The sequence below is a fragment of the Ictidomys tridecemlineatus genome, chromosome 1, assembly GCF_052094955.1.
Source record: "Ictidomys tridecemlineatus isolate mIctTri1 chromosome 1, mIctTri1.hap1, whole genome shotgun sequence".
Lineage (NCBI taxonomy): Eukaryota > Metazoa > Chordata > Mammalia > Rodentia > Sciuridae > Ictidomys > Ictidomys tridecemlineatus.
In genome coordinates this window covers 248,413,998-248,433,140 of record NC_135477.1, presented here as the reverse complement: position 1 = coordinate 248,433,140, position 19,143 = coordinate 248,413,998, and the positions used below count along the sequence as shown (strand labels likewise).

The 19,143-nt window shown below is 38.7% G+C and overlaps 1 protein-coding gene and 1 long non-coding RNA gene across 2 annotated transcripts in view; one reads left to right on the top strand and one right to left on the bottom strand.

Annotated features, from left to right (window-relative positions):
• Nucleotides 1–268: 268 nt before the first annotated feature.
• LOC106144897 (uncharacterized) lies at nucleotides 269–8,466 on the bottom strand. Its single transcript, XR_001229765.4, has 3 exons — nucleotides 8,189–8,466; nucleotides 5,032–5,233; nucleotides 269–2,656 (listed from the first exon to the last, which is right to left on the bottom strand). It is a non-coding gene; the product is annotated as an uncharacterized LOC106144897 (long non-coding RNA).
• A 270-nt stretch (nucleotides 8,467–8,736) lies between these two features.
• Oxct1 (3-oxoacid CoA-transferase 1) overlaps nucleotides 8,737–19,143 on the top strand; it is a 131,528-nt gene continuing 121,121 nt past the window's right edge. The window contains exons 1-3 of the mRNA XM_005325615.5: nucleotides 8,737–8,951; nucleotides 18,392–18,500; nucleotides 18,864–18,954. Coding sequence (XP_005325672.1) covers nucleotides 8,874–8,951; nucleotides 18,392–18,500; nucleotides 18,864–18,954 — 278 coding nt within the window. The 5' untranslated portion in view covers nucleotides 8,737–8,873. The remainder of the gene's footprint in view (nucleotides 8,952–18,391; nucleotides 18,501–18,863; nucleotides 18,955–19,143) is intronic.

Sequence of the window (19,143 nt, the reverse complement as noted above, 5' to 3'; positions counted from 1 at the left end):
AAAAGAATCCTGGTTTGATAGTAGACTACTACTCTAGAACATAAAGAGAATCAAGAGTGTGATGAATCATAACAGTCTTAAGATATTGTTCTAGAACCAATTTTCCTTTCAACGTTATTTTCCAAAGTGAGGAATGAAGTCTGAATATTACCCATTAAAATTTACTTTGCCTTTCTTCCACATGTGGTCATTAGACATTGGTTGTAAGTTCTGTCATAGAACATATCATGGTCATTCTGGTTGCTAAAACAAAATAACATAAACTGGATGGGTTTTAGATAGTAGAAATTTATTTTCCACAGTTCTGGAAGCTGGGAAGTCCCAGATCAAGATATGGTGGTAGATTTGGTGATAAGGGCATAGTAAGAGCACAAGTCCCATCATGAAAGTACTCCACTACGAACAAAACATATTCCAAGGCCTGGCCTCCTAACATCATTGCCTTGGAATTGAGGATTTCAACATATGAATTTGAAGGGACATAAACATTCAGACCACAGCACTTCTTTTTCTCAGTTACATTGCAGTAGATAGCACTTCAATACTTTCAGGGTTATTATGTTCTTAGACTAGCCAGTAGCTTAGTTAATGCTACTATTTTTTAACAACCAAAAGTATTTTTGTCAGACATGAACAAATTTCTAAAAGAGTAACTATGAGGTAATTAGGAAACTATATGTGGATGTGATGAGTGTCTGACAATATTTCAAGCCACAACTCAAAACTACTATCACTGGCTAATGTCCACGGAGGATTTCAAGTGAGGAGATTTTTATCTTGTTGATCATTTTGTTTCCTAATGTAATGGTTTCATTTCATTGAAGGCTGCTGCCTTCACTCATCTACGGAGACGTGCATATTAGAAATTTGTATTAGTAAGCTTTCTGTTGCTGTGACAAAATCCCTGAAATGAATCAACTTAAAAACTTGTTTTGCTTCACAATTTTAAACATTTTAGTCCATAGTTTCTGAGCCCATTGCTTTGGGCTTGCAGTGAGGCAAAAAATCATGGTAGGGAATATGTGGTGGAGCAAAGCTTCTCATCTCATGGTGGCCAGGAAGTAAAGGGACACAAGGGACCAAGGTCCCAATATCCCTCTCAAGTTTCCATCCCCAATGACTGAATGTCATTCTGCTTGTCCCACCTCTTATAGGTTTCCCCACCTCCTGATAGCACCACAGGCTGGTGACCAAGCCTTCAACACATTTCTAAGGGCAGATGCTGAGATTTAAATCATAATGAAGATTATCCTGTTCTATTTCCTGCCCTGACAGCTGAAACAAACAATATGGGTGATGTGAAACATAGTCTCTAATCTCCTGAAACAATCCCCTGACTTCCCAGCTTGAGAGTAGAGCAGGCAAAATTTACAAACACAACATGTTTGTGTGTGTGTGTGTGTGTGTGTGTATAATCAATTATATTTATTGTGGTAAGAAAACTTAACACTAGATTTATCCTCTTAACAGATTTGTAAGTGTGCAATAAGTATTATAAACTAGATACAGCATGGTATAGCAGATCTCTAGAATTTATTCTTCTTATATAACTGAAATATATACTTGTTAAATATCACTTCCCATTTCTCCTTCTCCTATTTTGCTCCGTTTTCAGAGATTGACTATTTCAGATACCTTATATAGGTGGAATCAAACAGTATTTCTGTGACTGGCTTATTTCACTTAGGATATCCTCAAGGTTCATCCACGTTGTCATAAATGGCAGGATTCCTTTCTATTTTAAGGTTCAACAGTATTCCATTGTAAGTGTATACCACATTGTTTATCCATTCAACCACGGATGGACATTTAGGTTGTTTCCACATCTTGGCTTTTGTGAATAATGCTGCAATGAACACAGGCAAGCAAATGCCTCTTTGAAGATCCTGAAATGGATATTCAGCACTCTTACACTCAAACTGTCTGCCTAATGCTTTTAAAAGTTAAGTAAAAGCTGAACGATATTTTAAATAATGAGAGAAAAACTCAAAATCCTGCTCCCATCATAATGTTTTCCACTCCACATATTTTTATAGTCCTTCTCAGTTCTTATGTGAAAATATCTAACATATGGTTGTGATCATTACATAATACAATTTGAATCCTGCCTTTTATGTCTAGCCTAAATATTTCCACACATTTTTTAACTTTTTTTGTGGTAGCAACAAAGTATTTCAAGATGGTCATCATAATGTAATGAATTGTTTTCCTTTGGTTGATATTTATAAGTGACCTCCTTTATATTCTCATCATAAATGTAAAATATGATATGGAAATAAATAAAAGGTGTCACAATGTCTTGGCAGCATTTCTTGAATTGTATTATTTGTAGGCATTAATGGCTGTTTTCTAGCATTACCAGTGGGAGGGTGCTGCCAAAAAATTGCACTAGGTTTCAGTTACTTCTTGTGAAAAAGACAGCCAAATCCAATGTTCAAAAGAAGGCAAGAAAATAATAATGAAAGAAACAGAGGGTCCATTGGGAGTCAAATAGGGAAGTATAAAACAATCTGACTGTGCCTATTGAACTCATATCCTTTGATTGCTGGTTCTCTGTGGGGAGAGGTCAGCCAGTGGCACTTGTGAACAGGAGGCTCCAGACAAGAACTACCCTACAGCAGAAAAGCCAAGGAGATGGTGGTGGGCACAAAAGAAACTGTAAAGAGAATGCAGAAGTAATGATTACTATTGTCACATCATGATCAGAGAGGAAACTTTCATTCTAAATAATTGAGCTGGAAGACACAGTAAAGCTGATGGCTTATATTAGGATAGAGAAAAGGGCAACTCAAATCAAGTCAACACAATTGGCCTTTGTTGAACATCTGCTCTATGATTAGCATTAATCTCAGGACACTGGATATAAAAAGGAACAAGCATGCCCTTGAAAAGCTCATTATCTTTGTGACAAAGGGCCCTGAGAACATGGAGTAGAAGAAATTAATACTTTAGGGGATAGAGTTTGGGGTAAGAGCTGTCAAGCTCCACAGAGGAGTGACATTTGATGTTGAGTCTTGAAAAATGAGTAGGAATTTGCTCAGCTGACACAGGAAAAGGCATGAGCAAAGACTGTGGCAGAACTCCTTGGTGTGTGCAGGGAACAAAGTAGGCTGATCTAGCTAGTCATTTTTTTTCAAACATATTTAAGAAGGGCCATTCTTTCAATTAAAATTCTATTTAGAACCCCAACATATAAAATAGATAAAAGTTATATTTTATATTTTAAAAGTATTTTAGCATTTTAATTGTGAAGCATTTTCCTGTTACAAATGGAATCAATGGGAATATTAAAACTCTTCTGATAAAAAATTGCAACCAGGGGCTGGGGTTGTGGCTCTGCAGTGGAGTGCTCATCTGGCACGTGCGAGACCCTGGGTTCAATCCTCAGCACCACGTACAAAAATAAGCAAGTGAAATAAAAGTGTTGTGTCCAACTACAACTAAAAAATAAATATATTTTTTTAAAAAAAGAATACTTAAAAAATTGCAACTGTGGGGTTATATATGATGGATTGCTTCTTATTTTCCATCTGTTCAGCTACAAGAATGTCAAGAAAATTCTGTTTCATACTGTAGTTTGCCCTAGACTTTTAGGGCATGTTTCAATTAATAAAGATCATAAGCTTCAGAGAAAAGTAGCAGGAAATGTTTGCTTCAATGGTTAAAAATCAATAACATCAACATCTCTTGTTGACATATATAAATGTCAGACAAGAATTACCAAAATTGGTCCTGAGCATCTTAAATAGGGAATATTCAACCTGTATATGCATTTACATATGGAAATGGAAAATATGACTTTCATAAAAAAGGAATTACCCAAATTAAAATTATCCTCTAAAACTCTCTATAGTATGTTATTATGAGTGTTCTATGTGCCCGTTGAAAAAATACTACGCTGTGATGAGAAATCATGTTAAGAAGTATATGTGTGTGACCAGAACATCCAGATATTATATGTTTTCAAACTTAATCAAGTCAACATGCTGAACAATTTGGTAACCTTTAATATGTTAAAATTAGAGACAAATTATAATTCAGTGTACATGCTACTTCTTTGCTGGAGTTGAAGAAAAGGTTAAAAGAAATTTAAAAAAATAGTTAAAAGATAAATTAATCTAATTTCAAATGTGGAGGTCCTAAAGTACCTCTGCTCAGCCTTCATGGTTAGAGGGTACAGAGACCATATTTTAAAAAATCTTGGCTATGATCAGATGTTGGGCTTCAACTTGCAATTGATGAAGATATTTTGAAATATTTTAGAAAATGATGTGTGAAGACTGGACTGTGTTTGAAATGATAATTTAAAGATGGTTATATTTGAGGAAAAGGGACATTTATTTAGGAAGGGATTATAATAATCCAGATTAGAGGAACTGAAGCTGAGTTCTGAATTAGTGCAGAATTAGTGGAAACTGGAAAATTGGAGTCAGAGTCAAAGCTATCTGAGAAAGTGGGACATGTAAAGATAATAGCTGTCTTTAATTCCATACAGTACAGGGTTTGAATCCTGCCTAATGTTTTCCAGAGTATGAAAGAAGAGAAAGCATCTGATACGGTCTGAATATCTTCCCACCTCTGCAATCAGAAGTCGAAACCTAATCCCCAATGTGATAATATTAAAAGTTAAAGCCATTAGAAGATGTTGAAGTCATGAGGGTTGTTTTTGTCAGTTTTTGTGTTGCTGTGACCAACAACACCTAACAAGAACAACTGAGAGGAGAAAAATTGGGGTCGCTCAGGGTTTCAGAGGACTCAGCCCATATTCAGCCAACTCCATTGCTCTGGGGCCAAGATAAGGCAGCACATCATGGGGGAAGGGCCCAGCAGAGGAAAGTTGCTCACTTATGGTAGGGTCAGATGGAAGGGCGGGGAAGGGACCACAGGAAAGATGCAACCTTTCAGGGCAAGTCCCTGGTGATCCACCTCCTCCATGCGCTTCCCCCATCCCCCCACAGTTACCACCCAGTCAGTTCGTACAAACCAGGATGGGTTGATTAGGTGACAGCTCTCATAATCTAATCATCTTACCTCTTAATATTGCTGCATTAACAGGAGCTTTTGAGGGGATAGTCCATATCCAGAGTATAAGAATGGTGGAGTCCTCATGAATGGAATCAGTGCTATTATAAAAGAGGTGAGAAGAAGCTGTTTGCCCCTTCTGAAGTGTACAGACACAAAGAGGGTGCTCTCTATGAAGAATAGGTCTTCACCAGATACCTGTTAAAAGAAACTTTAGAAAAATTAAATTAAGCTGAGTTAATTTCAGCAAAGACCAAGTCATGAATCAGGCAGCACTCTGAACCAGCAGTGGATCAGAGAGCTTCTCCAAGCAACGTGGGCAGGCACCATTTCTAGATAGAAAGTGGAAGAGCCACACAGAAACAGCTTGTTTGGTTACAGATCAGCATTTGTCTTTTGGTGGGGCATGGTGTGATGGGTCATTTGCCTCATGGGAAAATGGTCTGATCATTTGGCAGCCTGATTGGCTTATTACCTTTGGCTGCTGTGATTGACTGGGATTCAGTTATTTGTCATGAGAATATATTCCTCAATTACACTACAGTTTTCTAGGTAAAAACTCAAAGTACACAGGTAGCTTTAGACCAAATTTAATTTAGTGTAGCACACTGAATCTATTGGTATCTTGACTTTCTAGTCTCTAGAACTTTGAGAAATAAATTTCTGTTTATGTTACCCTGACTAAGGTATTTTTTTTCTAGCAGCAAGAACAGATGGACAGCCTTTATGAAATAAATTCACAAGGTATAATCTTTTAACATGTCCATAGTACAAACAAATACTGGCATAGATATTGTCCTATATCTTGACATTCTGCAAGTTCTCTTTAACTATTTTACCATAGGGAACCATGTAACTAGGGAACACAGAACTTGGGATTTGATTAGCTATTGAGTCTATGTTTTTTTTTTTTAATCATTTTGTTTTAACATGTAATTTTGAAGTTGTTTTCATCATGTAAAAATTCAGAGGCACAGACAATTTGGATTATAAATCAGAGGTTGTGTCAGGGAGAAAGACCAGGAGAGCTGATTCCTTTTTATACCATATTAAGAAGTATAGACTTTGGCTCTCAAAGACAGTGGGAGAAAACATTGAAAGTACAATGCAATCAGATTTGAATGTATACTCAATCACTCTGGTATGTTTTGCTCCTGTAAGTTTCCATACCATCTTAATTTTCACTTTCATTCCAGAAGTTGAGAATTCTCTGACTACCATGCATTTTTTTTCTGATAAAACTACAATTTAAAAAATTCAAATAATTTTTTATCTATTCCTTGAACAAATATTAAGTACACATTATTGCTTCAAAAATCTATAAAAATAACAAGCTTATAAACTAGGCAAATTAAGGAATGATTTGCATTATAAAACAACACTTACATTTACAGACATGTAAAACTTCAGATTTATGTCTTTCAAAGTTACTGGAGGAAAATTGCTTTAAATAATTGTTTTAAGTAATTTGTTTTCCATTTATTAAAGGACCACTGTATAAAACAAAGCATGGATGTATTTTTGTAACTTAGTCAAAAGGCCTAGATGAAAAATTCCTATTACTTGTTAAGCCAGTCAACCAACACTTGAAAAACAAGTCTTCAGATTATCCTGATTATCATTGGAAGAATAGACTGTTAACTAACTATAAGGTCAAGATGTCCTATCTTTCAATAATGAGAAATATTAATGCATCATTATTTAGAATCAAAACAAAATCTCTCAAGAAGAAAATTATTTACAATATAACTGACACACTGTTTGCATTCATCTGATAAGAAGGTGCCATGCACATATACAAACATAACGCAATACAAAATAAACTTCCCTCATTTCCTCATTGCTTGTTTGGGATCAGACCTTTTATTTAAAGATTCAGAATGTAATTCTCCCAGTTGTTTAAGAGTGCAGAAGGTAAGCCTTGCAAAACTCTACAGGGAAAAGTTTCCAGAATATATAGTTACCATAAACTGCCTTTCCAAGAAAAGGGCAAATGTTCTTATAGTCAGAGATTTAAAAGAAGTAGAATTTTACACATGGATTAAAATTATTATTATTAATTTTTTGTGGAACTAGAAGTGATATTGGTACACAGCATTTTTTTCTATAATTTGTTCAGGTTTAAGACACTCATACTGCTGAAAAAGAGGAAAATGAAGATATTGAGTCATCAAAAAATGTAGTCCAGTGTGTTCTAACTATACAGTAAGGCTGATTTTCTTAGGAGACTTAGTTATACAGAATACAGATTTAAATATGTGTCTTCCTCAGCCAGAAGCAATGGAGTGAGACCAGCCAAGAGCAAGTCATATGATGGTGGAGAGAATTGCCAATGCTTTTTTTTTTTTTTTTTCCATTTCATGTGCCTGTGGAAGGGAAAATTGGAAAAGCAGACTCATTTGGAATGTTAGCTTTTTCACAACCTGTAAATTGCATTACAATAGCTGCTATATGCTGTATTAGGACTAATTATGCAATTCAGTTCTAATTTTTGAATTTCCTCTTAATACAATTAATTGAAAATGTGTTGAAATATCAAACACTACTGTTATTTTCTCCAATTTAAATGGATAGTTGAACTTGGTTTTTCATTTCCAGATTGATTTTGATAAAAATAATATTCACAGGGAAAAAGAGTTCATAGTTAAAAGAATAGCATAAAATGCTTATATGGACAGACTCTATTTTTAAACTGGATTGTTCATTGTTCATTATTTTGGTATATTTTCCCAAGGAAGCTAGTCTCATTTGATTTTCTTGTGTGTTTGCAAAATGTTCAAAATTAACAGCCATATTCTCAGGACTTGGTCAGCCTTTAATTCCCTAAACAGTTTATGGAGCTTCCACCTGATCTTTCCATTCTGCTGAATGCATAGGTGGTTCTGAAGAAAACAGACTTGGCCCATGCCCTTAAAGAACTGGTCAAAAGATAAGATTTGGAGAGTATGTTTGTGCCATGCCAATCAACCATTGTAATTGGAATAAATTGAGTATGATGCCTAACATTTACTTTGTGCTCACAATGTATCAGAAGCTTTGCATGAATGACCTCATATAAACCTTTGACAGTTTGAGTATTATAAAGCAATTCCAATTTGGACCTGAGAATACAGGAGAGTTTAGGAGAGTTATGTAACAGGTTAAGATCAATCAAAGGGACACACACCTCTATGTCTGCATCTGTTATGTCTCTCTGGATTGCTGGGGCTCCACTGCCAGAAAGATCTTAAAACATGCAGACTTGGATAATGGGGAACAAGGGCCCAGTTATAATCTTGTCCTTCTGAAGGTCTGCCTGGTCACATCTCTTGACAACTCGTTCCCAGAGCAAACTTACTTTGCACAAGCCAGGGCAATTAGTGGTGAAAAGGGGCTGAGAAATATTAAAATGGTAAGACTGTCCAGGCGGTTGAGTAGCTGCAGGTGTCTCGAGGGCAAGCTGGAAACCTGGGCCAAGTCTTATCCTGGACCCACAGGAAAGCAGACACCAGCGTCCGCTCAAAGCTAAAACGCTGACCTAAGGACTGCGGCAGCAAGTGAACGTCAACACCGCTGCCTCAAATGCACCGGGACCCCGGGCCCTTCCCTGCGACCCGCGCAGACTGTGCAAGTCTCCACTCTGGGCTGAGGCCCCTCCCAGCCTCACTTCTCCGATATCTGCAGCCGGCAATGGGAGGCGACGCGCAGGAGGCCCGGAGGACGTAAGCGACGCGTGGTCGAGCCTCCAGCCCGCCCCCCGCGCGCCTTCGCTTATTTTTTTCCCGTGACGCCGCGGCAGCCCCGGCAACCAGCGTTTGCACCCTCGCTCGCGCGCTCCAGCCTGCTAAGTCCTCCCGCAGCGGGACCGGAAGATGGCGGCTATCAAACTCCTCTCCTGCGGGCTACGGCTCTGCGCCTCCACCCGCAGCTCCGGAGGCGCCTGGTCCAAGGTAAATTGCCGGTGAAGAGGAAGGCCACGCGCGGGAAGGGCGCGGACGAAATCGGTGCCGGCGATTTCTCCTCTGCCCATCCCCACCCTGCATCTGCTGCGCTGTGCCCTGCGCGCAGAAGGGTTTCTGTCCTCGCCGCCTCTTGGGATTACCGCCTTTGCTTGGTTCTGCATCCGCTTCCCTGGTTGGGGGAGAGGAGGCCAAGCAGCGCGCGCGGAAAGGCTGACGAGGGGCGGGAGGAAGCTGGGCAGCGCCGCCGCTCCCTTCGGGCTTGCCCGCTTCCCTGCCGGCGTGCGTCTCCAGCGCGCTGCCTCGAGTCCTCTGGGCGGCTGCCACCGCGCGAGGCGGGTGCCAATTTACAGAGTGAAGGGTGAAGGCAGTAGGGGTAGGTTTACACTCCTTCTAGAGGATCTTCTCGGGGTTTAGGCACCTCTGGAGGCCCAGAACCGGGACCCGGCTAACCTCCGCTGGCTCAAGTTCACAGCCAAGTGGGCGGATGCTGGGAGCGGCGGAGGTGGAATGCTTTTCTCCATCCCGCCTTCCCTATATGGCTGTGCTGCACCGCAGCGGTGGAAAAGGGAACCCGGACTGGAGCGCTTGCTGGGCGTCTAGCGGGCCAAGCCGGGAATCCAGTTGAGGTCTGGCTGAGACTCGCATATCATCTGCGGGCGCAGATGCCACTTCTTTGGAGATTTCTGGGATCTGGATTATTAACATTTTTTGTTTTCAAACCTCTTTGAAAACCTCAACCCTTAACTGACAATTCCCCACCAAGTGGTTGGTATCTGGAGACAGTGTCAACAGCGGTTGATGTGTTTTTGCCCTGTGCACTGTCTGTCCCATTCTGTGAGCCCACGGTCCTGTGGGATTCGTGTCTGGAGTAACTAGGAGCCAATTACTGGACCAGAACGCCAGGTCCAGGAGGGTGACTTATACCTTGGTCACTTAAGTAAACCTCAGGAACCTTTTCCTGGAACGGGAAGACGGAAGTTTTCTTAGTAACACTTTGAATAATAGCTCAAAGCTTGATAGTACTCTGTCTTGCACATGGTGTGCGATCACCCTGCATGCTCAGAACTCCCAGCTCACCTTATGGCTTATCCCTTTCCTGCATCCAATTCGAGAAAATTCAGAACTAATCTTTTGTAAGAAGGAATGATTTAGAACTGGATCACATCATCAAATCAATTATTCTTAGAAGGCATTTGGGTAATTGCAGGTAGCTTTGGATATATAAAGTATGACTTAAAAGGGAACTTGACCTTCAGTCATCTTACTGCTAGTGCTAAGGCTGATGCAAAATCCAGGACACAGGGATACCCTTGAATCAAGGTCAGTACCATTCCCTCTTTTGGCAATCACTTGTTTGTCTATTATTTACTCACTTCCAGTTTTTCTCACCTTGAGTATAATCATTAAACCATTTCCCAAACCCAGCAAACCTTTTTTAGATGGATGAGCTACAATTTTAGTTTTGCTATACCTTACTGAAAATTTATATCAAGAGTTAAAGCTTTCACCTTTCCTATGTGATTAGGTCCAACTCCTGCCTTCCAGAGTATCTCCCCACCCCATCCCCCCACTCATTGCATTGAGGGCTTTTCCTGCATAGTTAGCATCTAAATCCCATCTTCCATTTCTGTTAAACTCTAATACCTGTGTACTTGTTTAACTTTGGGATCTACTGTCTGCCTAATTCTCTATCTCGCTCAACATTACTACTCTGCAAAAACCAGACATTTAACACATGTTTAATGCATGGATGAGAGAACCCTGCAATTAACTTAAATATTAACCTTGAGAGTTTTTCTGCTAAACATAACTAACAGGTTCAATGAGATAGTTAATTTTTTTTTTCTTAATAACAGTGGGCAAGTGGTGGGCAAGTGCAATGTCTCTGAACTTGAGCATGCCAGTAAGATTTCCTGGAGCCTTTGTAAAACAGGTTTTTGTGCCCTCCTCCAGAGTTTCAAATTTAGTAGGTTTTGGGTGGGGCCCCCTTGTTTGCATTCAACACACATTACCTTCCCTTGGCAGTGATGCCATGCTCCCCCTGGCAAGCCTGTAGGTATGCATATCCACCCACATATTATTGCCTTTTCCTTCTAACATGGTTCTCTTTACCTCTTTCTGAGGGCCTCCCCTTCCTATTTCTGCTTAACAAACTCTGATGCTGAAGTGGTCAAGGTCATTCTTTCTGTTTCATGATTTAATAGTAACGTGTCAAGATTGGTATCACCTGGGTGTATCATTAAGATATACGTTTAAGAATAAAAAAGTTACATGATTTGTGTATTTTCAGTGAGAGATCATCAAAAAGAAGTGCATTTTTCACTAAATTCTGGAGTGCTGAAGGATAAGAGAAAGAGACATGGAATTGAGAGAGATAATGGTGGAAATGGTTGGAGAGGAAGATTATGGATTAAGAAGTCCTGATAATTAGATGAAAGTTAGGCTCAATGGTAAAGTAAGATTGGGAAGCTAGGAGTAAGAATTTGAAGAAAAGGATCAAGGGTGAAGGTGGAGAAGATATTAAAAGAAGAAGCAGATTATAAAGAAAAAGTCTTTCACTATAAAAAAATTTTGATTATTTCTTCCACTGCATCATTCATTTATCATTATTTCCCTCCCTCAATTGTAATAACAGAAACTAGTGCTCATAATAGTGTTGCATTCTGCTGAAGGCAGGAGAGTGAGAAAGCAAAATGAAATGCTTTCGGTGAACATGAAAGAAGACCTGAGTGAAAAATATCATCCCCAGAATAAATAGATGTCAGAACTGTGCATTTCATTCTTTATTCTTTTGAGTAGTCTCAGCAAACTTGAAGGTTGTTTTTTTTTTTTTTTTTTGGTAGCAGCTGGTACATGTTGTTTTTTTTTTTTTTTTTTTTAATTTTTAACATCATTGTATTCACATATAAAATATCCTAGAAGGGAGAGGTTAGTTTAGAAGGAGCTTAAAGCTGCTCTTTGAATTTGGTTATCTTAAAAAAAGGTAGATGTTATATCAAACAGATTCTTTCCATGTAGCCGAATTTAGAAGGTGTTGGCACTGACACAGATATTTCTTCACTCACAGGGAGTGTGGGTGGAGAATGGGAGCAAGGGAGGAAATCAGTGGAGAGAACAAACCTAAAACCTTTCTCCAGGGAGCTGCTCTAAGCAGATTTCTGTCTTGAAGAGCTTCAGTGGCACACCCAGCCCAGTCCTTTTGCTTCCTCTTTGCCCCACTGTCTGCATTCACACTGCTGTCTTGCCCAGCCATCTCTGAATATCCAGACTCCCAGACTTGATGAAAAATAAAATGAACATGTTCCTGGGTGCAGAGGTGCACACTTGTAGTCCCAGTTACTCTGGAGGCTGAGGTGGGAGAAATGGCTTGAGATCAGAAGTTCCAGACTACTAGCCTGGGCAACAACAGCAAGACCTTTCCTCCAGAAAGGACAAGAAAGGAGAGGAGAGGAGGGCAAGGGAGGAAGTTAAAGTGATCTCAAAGCTAGGACCCCCTTTTTTTTCTTTAATGCTTAACAAAGATAACATGGATTAATTTACTGTGTTATGGATCACATTAAAAATATTGTGTGTAACCAGTGATGCGTGTGTGTGTGTGTAAGGCAGAGTGGGCAAGGTTAAAAATTATATTAAACGACAATAAATGACAAGTTAATCTTCCTCTCTTGGTGGGGAATGGAGAAAAGGTGGCATTCCCCAAAGGAAGCTAACATCTAGGTATCTTGTGTTCTCCAGGCACAGAACTTCTGTATATATCCTTAACTGAACCTTACCAATCCATGCGACACAGTTACCATCTTTTTGTAAAATCAAGTTCTCCCTATATCCCCTCAAAAAAGTAATTAATATTCTTTTTAAGATTTTTTTTCTGTAGTTGTAGATGGACACAATACCTTTATGTTATTTGTTTATTTTTATGTGGTGCTGAGGTTGAACCATGTGCCTCATGTAAGCTAGGCACGCACTCTGCTGCTGAGCTACAGCCCCAGCCCTAATTTATATTCTTGATCATTCTGATAAGAGTGAAATGAAATCTCAATGTCATTCTGATAGGAGTGAAGTGAAATCTCAATGTAGTTTTGATTTGCATATTCCTAATTGCTAGAGATGGTGAACATTTTTTCATGTATTTGTATTTGTTGGCCATTTGTATTTCTTCTTTTGAGAAGTGTCTGTTTAGTTCTTTTGGCCATTTATTGAGTTATTGGTTTTTTTGGCGTCAAGTTTTTTGAGTCTTTGTGAATTCTGAATATTAATTCCCTCTATGAGGAGTCAGTGGCAAGGATCTTGTCCTATTTTATAGGCTCTCTCTCCATACTCTTAAATGTTTCCCATGCTGTGAAGAAGCTTTTTACTTTGATGCCATCCCTCATATTGATTTTTTATTTTATTTATTGTGCTTTGGGAGTATTGTTAAGGAAGTCAGTTCTCATGTCAACATGCTGGTGTGTTAGGCCTACATCTTCTATCAGGTGCACAGTTTCTGCTATAATTCCTAGGTCTGTGATACACTTTGAGTTGAGTTTGTGTAGGGTGATAGGGGTCAGATTTCATAAATGCTGGTGAGAATATGCCAAAAAAGGTACACTCATACATTGTTGGTGGGACTGCAGATTAGTGCAACTATTCTGGAAAGTAGTATGGAGATTCCTCAAAAAACTAGGAATGGGCTGGGTGTGATGACACATGTCTGTAACTTGGGAGGCTGAGGCAGGAGGATTGCAAGTTCAAAGCTAGCCTCAGCAACTTAGCAAGACCCCAGCAAACTTAGTGAGACCCTGTGTCAAAATAAAAAACAAAAAGGGTTAGAGATGTGGCACAGTGGTTAAGCATCTCTGGGTTCAATCCCCAGTACAACAAACAAACAAACAGACAAGCAAGGAGTGGAACTACCATATGACCCAGGCACCCACTCCTTTGTATATATCCAGAAAATTTAAAATCAGCATACTATGGGAATACAGCTACATCACTGTTTATAGCAACACAATTTATAATAGCTGATCTATGGAACCAACGTAGGTGCTCTTCAGTATATGAGTGGATACAGAAAATGTGAGGCGTGCGCATACACACGCACACACACACATACACACACACACAATGGTGTATTACTTAACTATAAACAAGAATGAACTTACAGTATTTGCTAGTAAATGGATGGAACTGGAGACTATCGTGCTAAGTGAAATAAGCCAGTCCTAAAAAGTTAAAGGTTGAATGTTTTCTCTGTATGTTGAAGCTAATCCAAAATGGGGAGTAGGGGGTGAGAAAGAAAGAAAGAAAGAAAAAACAAAAGGAAGAGGGAATTCTATCAAAACAGAGGAAAGATCAGTTAAGGAGACAAAGGAATTTGGGGGAGGAAGGAGGGATGGAATAAGGGAAGAACAGTGAAATGAATTTTCATTATATATATACATGAATGGACCACAGTGAGTCTCAACTTAAGTATATCCACAAGACACTAATTAAAAGAAAAACTATAAATAAGTTACAGAAGTATCAGTAGAGTGAGGAGGGGAGGATAAGTGGGGGGGGGACTGAATTAGAGCCAGTTATATTCCATGCTTTTGTGATTATGTCCAAATGAATCCTAATGTTATATATAGCAAAAAATAAATAACAAAAATAAAGTTTTCAACAGCATTTTTCAAAGCTGATTTAAGGCATAAATCTACAAATCTAAACAATGAATCTAATGCTAGAACAAAATTTTAAATAAATAAATATCAAGACCTGTGAATATAGCTCAGAGCACTTGCTTAGCCTGCATAAGGCCCTGGATTTGATCAACACCACTGAAGCAATACATAAATTAAAAGCAAAATGCTTAGATATAACTAGTGAAAGTAGAGGTGACCTAAGAGACAGAAGAAATTAAAATGAGTTAGAAAGAAGACTGAAAACATAAAAGAGCAACAGTTAGAATGGCATCTGATAGCTACAACCACTCAGTACAAGGAGAAAGTCTATGACATTTTCAATGTGCTAAAGAAAATTACTGTCAACTTGAAATTTTAGTCCCAGTGAAAAATGACTTTACCAGTACAGTAAAGAAAAGAAAACAGGGGGAGGGAGAGTGGATGGAAAGGAGAAGTACTAGGGACTGAACTGGAGCAAATTATATTTCATGCTTGTATATTTATGTCAAAATGAACCCTAATATTATGTCTAATTATAATGCACTAAAAAATCAAAAATAAAAAAGTGAAGAAAAAAAGTAAGTTGCTCTGGTCTATACAGTTGTGACTGTGCTGGGTCTTGACACAAGATTATTTTCATCCTAGGAATGTAGTCTTCTAGTTTACAATGTCTCCCAAACTAGGTAGTTAGTTTTGTTGTTTTGTTTTGTTTTGGTACCAGAGATTGAACCCAGGTATTAACCACTGAGCCACATCCTTGGCCTTTTTGTTTTTTATTTTGAGACAGGGTGTCACTAAGTTGCTTAGGGCCTTGCTAAATTGCTGAGGCTGGCTTTGAACTTGTGATCCTCCTGCCTCAGCCTTCTAACTTGCTAGGATTATAGGCATGCACCACCATGTCCACATTCTCAGTCTTTTTTTTTTTTTTTTTTTTTAATATTTTATTTAAAGACAGGGTTGTGCCAAGTTGCTTAGGACTTTGCTAAGTTGCTAAGGCTGGCTTTGGACTTGTGATCCTCCTGCTTCAGCCTCCTGAGCCACTGGGATTATAGGCATGTGCCATTGTGTCTGGCTTGATGGTTTGTTTTTTCAGTATAAGACTATTGAAGTAAAAGTTGGTTTCTCGGTAAATAGTAAATAGATGTCAAATGTCAATATAGCATCTAACAGATGTGAGTAAATACTCTTAACTGAATAAATAATGAAAAAACAAATACACTTGAGTGCCTGTAGGGTCTTCATTATCTTGAGCCCTTGTCACAGTCCCTGGAGACTTGCCACTCTTACCGCTTTTAACTTTTGGTTATCCATGTAAGCATACCATTTTGTTCCATTCTCTTTTCTTTTAAGGTGCTGGGGATGGAACCCAGGGCCTCCAGCATGCTAGACAAGTGCTCCACCACTGGCTACACTTCTAGCCCAACTTACATCTTTTTAAAAATAATTCTGAGGGTTTTTTTTTTTTTAGGTGGGAAAAGTAGGGTAAGCTCTGGATAATTTCTGACTGTCATGAAAATACCAGTTCTCAGCCGAAAACAAAGGAACAGGATTCTTGCCAGGTCTGTGGTTATGTGTTTTTGTTTCTGTTGGTGAATCTATAAAGCCTCTTGGAATATATGGTGGAACTGAGTTTTCTTCCATGTTACTCTCTAAGGGACGCAAGTTTCTCCCTCTATAGAAACATGGTTCACTTCCCACCCCATTTGGATGTTGACAAAATTTTTTTTTTAAATTTTTCTTCCCCTTTCTGCCGAGGTCTAGACTATTCACTCTCAGGTAGAGATAATGACAGAAGAGTTACAGACGAAAAAATAGGATACTCAGAGATTTGTTGTGTGTAAATAATGAAGTAAAAGTAGAGTACAATCAAGTCTTTCAGTAAACATAAAAAGGAGCATAGTGTGGTAGAAGCACCCGGTGATAGGAGGCCCAAACTTTGCATCCGTTCTTGGAAGATCTTTCTAAGCTTCAGAAACTGGACCTATACAGCGAGTTGGTTGGATTATATATCTGTGTTTTTCTTTTCTTTCTTTCTTTCTTTCTTTTTTTTTTATGGGAGATATTCTCAGCTTTATTTTGCAGTCAACCTGTAGCCTGTTTATTCAGTCCATCAAATTTTTAATTTCTAAGACTAAAATTAATTTCTAAGACTGGTGTGTTTGTGTGCATTTAAAATGGAAGAAATCGGGGCTGGGGATGTGGCTCAAGCGGTAGCACGCTCGCCTGGCATGTGTGCGGCCCGGGTTTGATCCTCAGCACCACATACCAACAAAGATGTTGTGTCCGCTGAGAACTAAAAAATGAATATTAAAAAATTCTCTCTCTCTCTCTCTCTCTCTCTCTCTCTCTCTCCTCTCTCACTCTTTCTTAAAAAAAAAAAAATGGAAGAAATGATTCCTTGCTGTTTGAGGACAGGGAAAAAAAAATAGAAAACTCTTTATGGCTCCAGCCACTTCCCTTCAGCCTCTGCCTCCACTTACATTCCTGGGTCTGGGCAGCATGCCAGTTTATACACTCTCCTCACCTGACCTTGATCAAAATGGAGGTTCAAAGGGACAGAAGTCATGTGGTCATGTGTGTGACCGCTGAGTTCTCTTTCTCATCTGACTTTCTCTCTCAGTATAATTCTCTTTAATAGTCCTTTGTGCTAATTGCTGCTTTTCATAATGATGGTTGTTAGAGGAAGAACTGTAGACACTTATTATGCAGTGTCCTTGACCACTTGGTCCCCCCTTGTCTGGTGGACTTTTAGGAAGTGATGTGGATGTGCACTTTCAGATGGGCTTGCTAAGGTGGCAGCCATCAAGATTCAGGTATTAGTCCCTCTCCTCCCTTTCTTTTCAGGTTGCTGTATGATGAGAGTAAAGGAGGAATAATGTTGAATATGAGTGATTGGTTGCCACAGACTGTTTCCTCATATCAGTTTTCTATATCATACATGAAATACAAAGAAAAATATAGTTTATAACTGATTGTCGATGAATGCCCACTAGCTGACTCATTTAGGACCTGTATTAGCCTATTTTCTGTTGCAATAGCAAAATATCCCAAACTGGTTAATTTATAAAGGAAATAAGTTTATTTTGCTCACTGTTCCAGTGGCTAGAAATCCAGCATCGGGTGACTGCCTCTGATGAGGGCCTTGTGGTGCCTCATAACTTGGAGGAGAAGTGGAAGGGCAAGCTGGTGCATGCAGAAGAGTCAAAGCCAAAGGTGCAATCTTACTTCCTAACAACTGGTCTTGTAGTAACAACTCCAGTCCTGTGAGAATGAGAGCTCACGCCTGTGAGAATTGACCCAGTCCCTGAAGAGCAGCATTAATCTTTTCATGAGGATCCAAACACCCTTAAAATTCCCATCACCTCTCAACACTGTTACATTGGGAACCAAACAAATCTCAGCATGAGTTTTGGAGGTGACAAACCCTCTACAACATTTCATAGCAGGACTAAGTCATGCATTGTGTTAGGGTGACTAGCCTTCCTTGTAGCTAATACTTTGATATTTTTCTACAACATCCACAAGCTAGCCCAGTAGGGTGATAAGACATTCTGTGTACTGTTCTTTACTTGTCCCTATTGTAGGCACTCTCTGGCACCTAAGATTGGATCAGAAGCTTAACTCTGTGGATATTTTTAATTGACAAGTGAAAATATATAGATTTTGCATTCATTGTGCATAATGATGCATTATCTCATTGTATATCTAAAAGCTGAATTGCTATATATGCAAGTAAAGATGCATATCTAAAAGATTATTCACTTAATTTTTTTTTTAATATTTCAGGGAAGTGTGTGCTACTTCTCTATTAGTACTCGTCGCCATACCAAATTTTATACAGATCCAGTAGAAGCTGTAAAAGATATCCCTGATGGGGCAACCATTCTGGTTGGTGGTGAGTAATAATACTGTTTTCCTTTTCATGGTAATTAGTCCTTATGTTTCTAATGAAGCAGGAAAATCTCAGGGTCAAAGCTGTGTAGATAAGAAGTGCCAGTTCTTTTATTACTTAGTTATTATTCATTTACTATTTTTATTTATTTGTGCACATATAGTATTTTACTTTATTACCATGTCCCATCCTGAAAGTCTGGGGCTCTATTATGGTGCAAAACATTTGAATCTAGTTATTTGCTTAATAGATGTGATAATGTGCTTTGCCTTTTTTAAAAAAAATTTTTATTAAGAAGAATAACAGACATTTCCCTAAAAGAACATTATTCTCTTCACAAATTATTTACTTTTGGGCTCATCATAGGTTTTGGGCTCTGCGGAATTCCAGAGAATCTTATAGGAGCTTTATTAAAGACTGGAGTTAAAGGATTAATTGCAGTCAGCAATAATGCAGGGTAAGTATGAATTTTTATAATAATTGGCTTGGAAGAAATGGAAATTATTAATAATATTTTGATGGAGTTTATCAGTGAAATTAAAATTTCCTCCAAAGAGCAGTATGTCCAAACATCAAAACATAGTGTAACAGGGTCAGGAGTGGAGGTTACATTTATTCGAATATTTTTGGTACCATCCTTCATAAT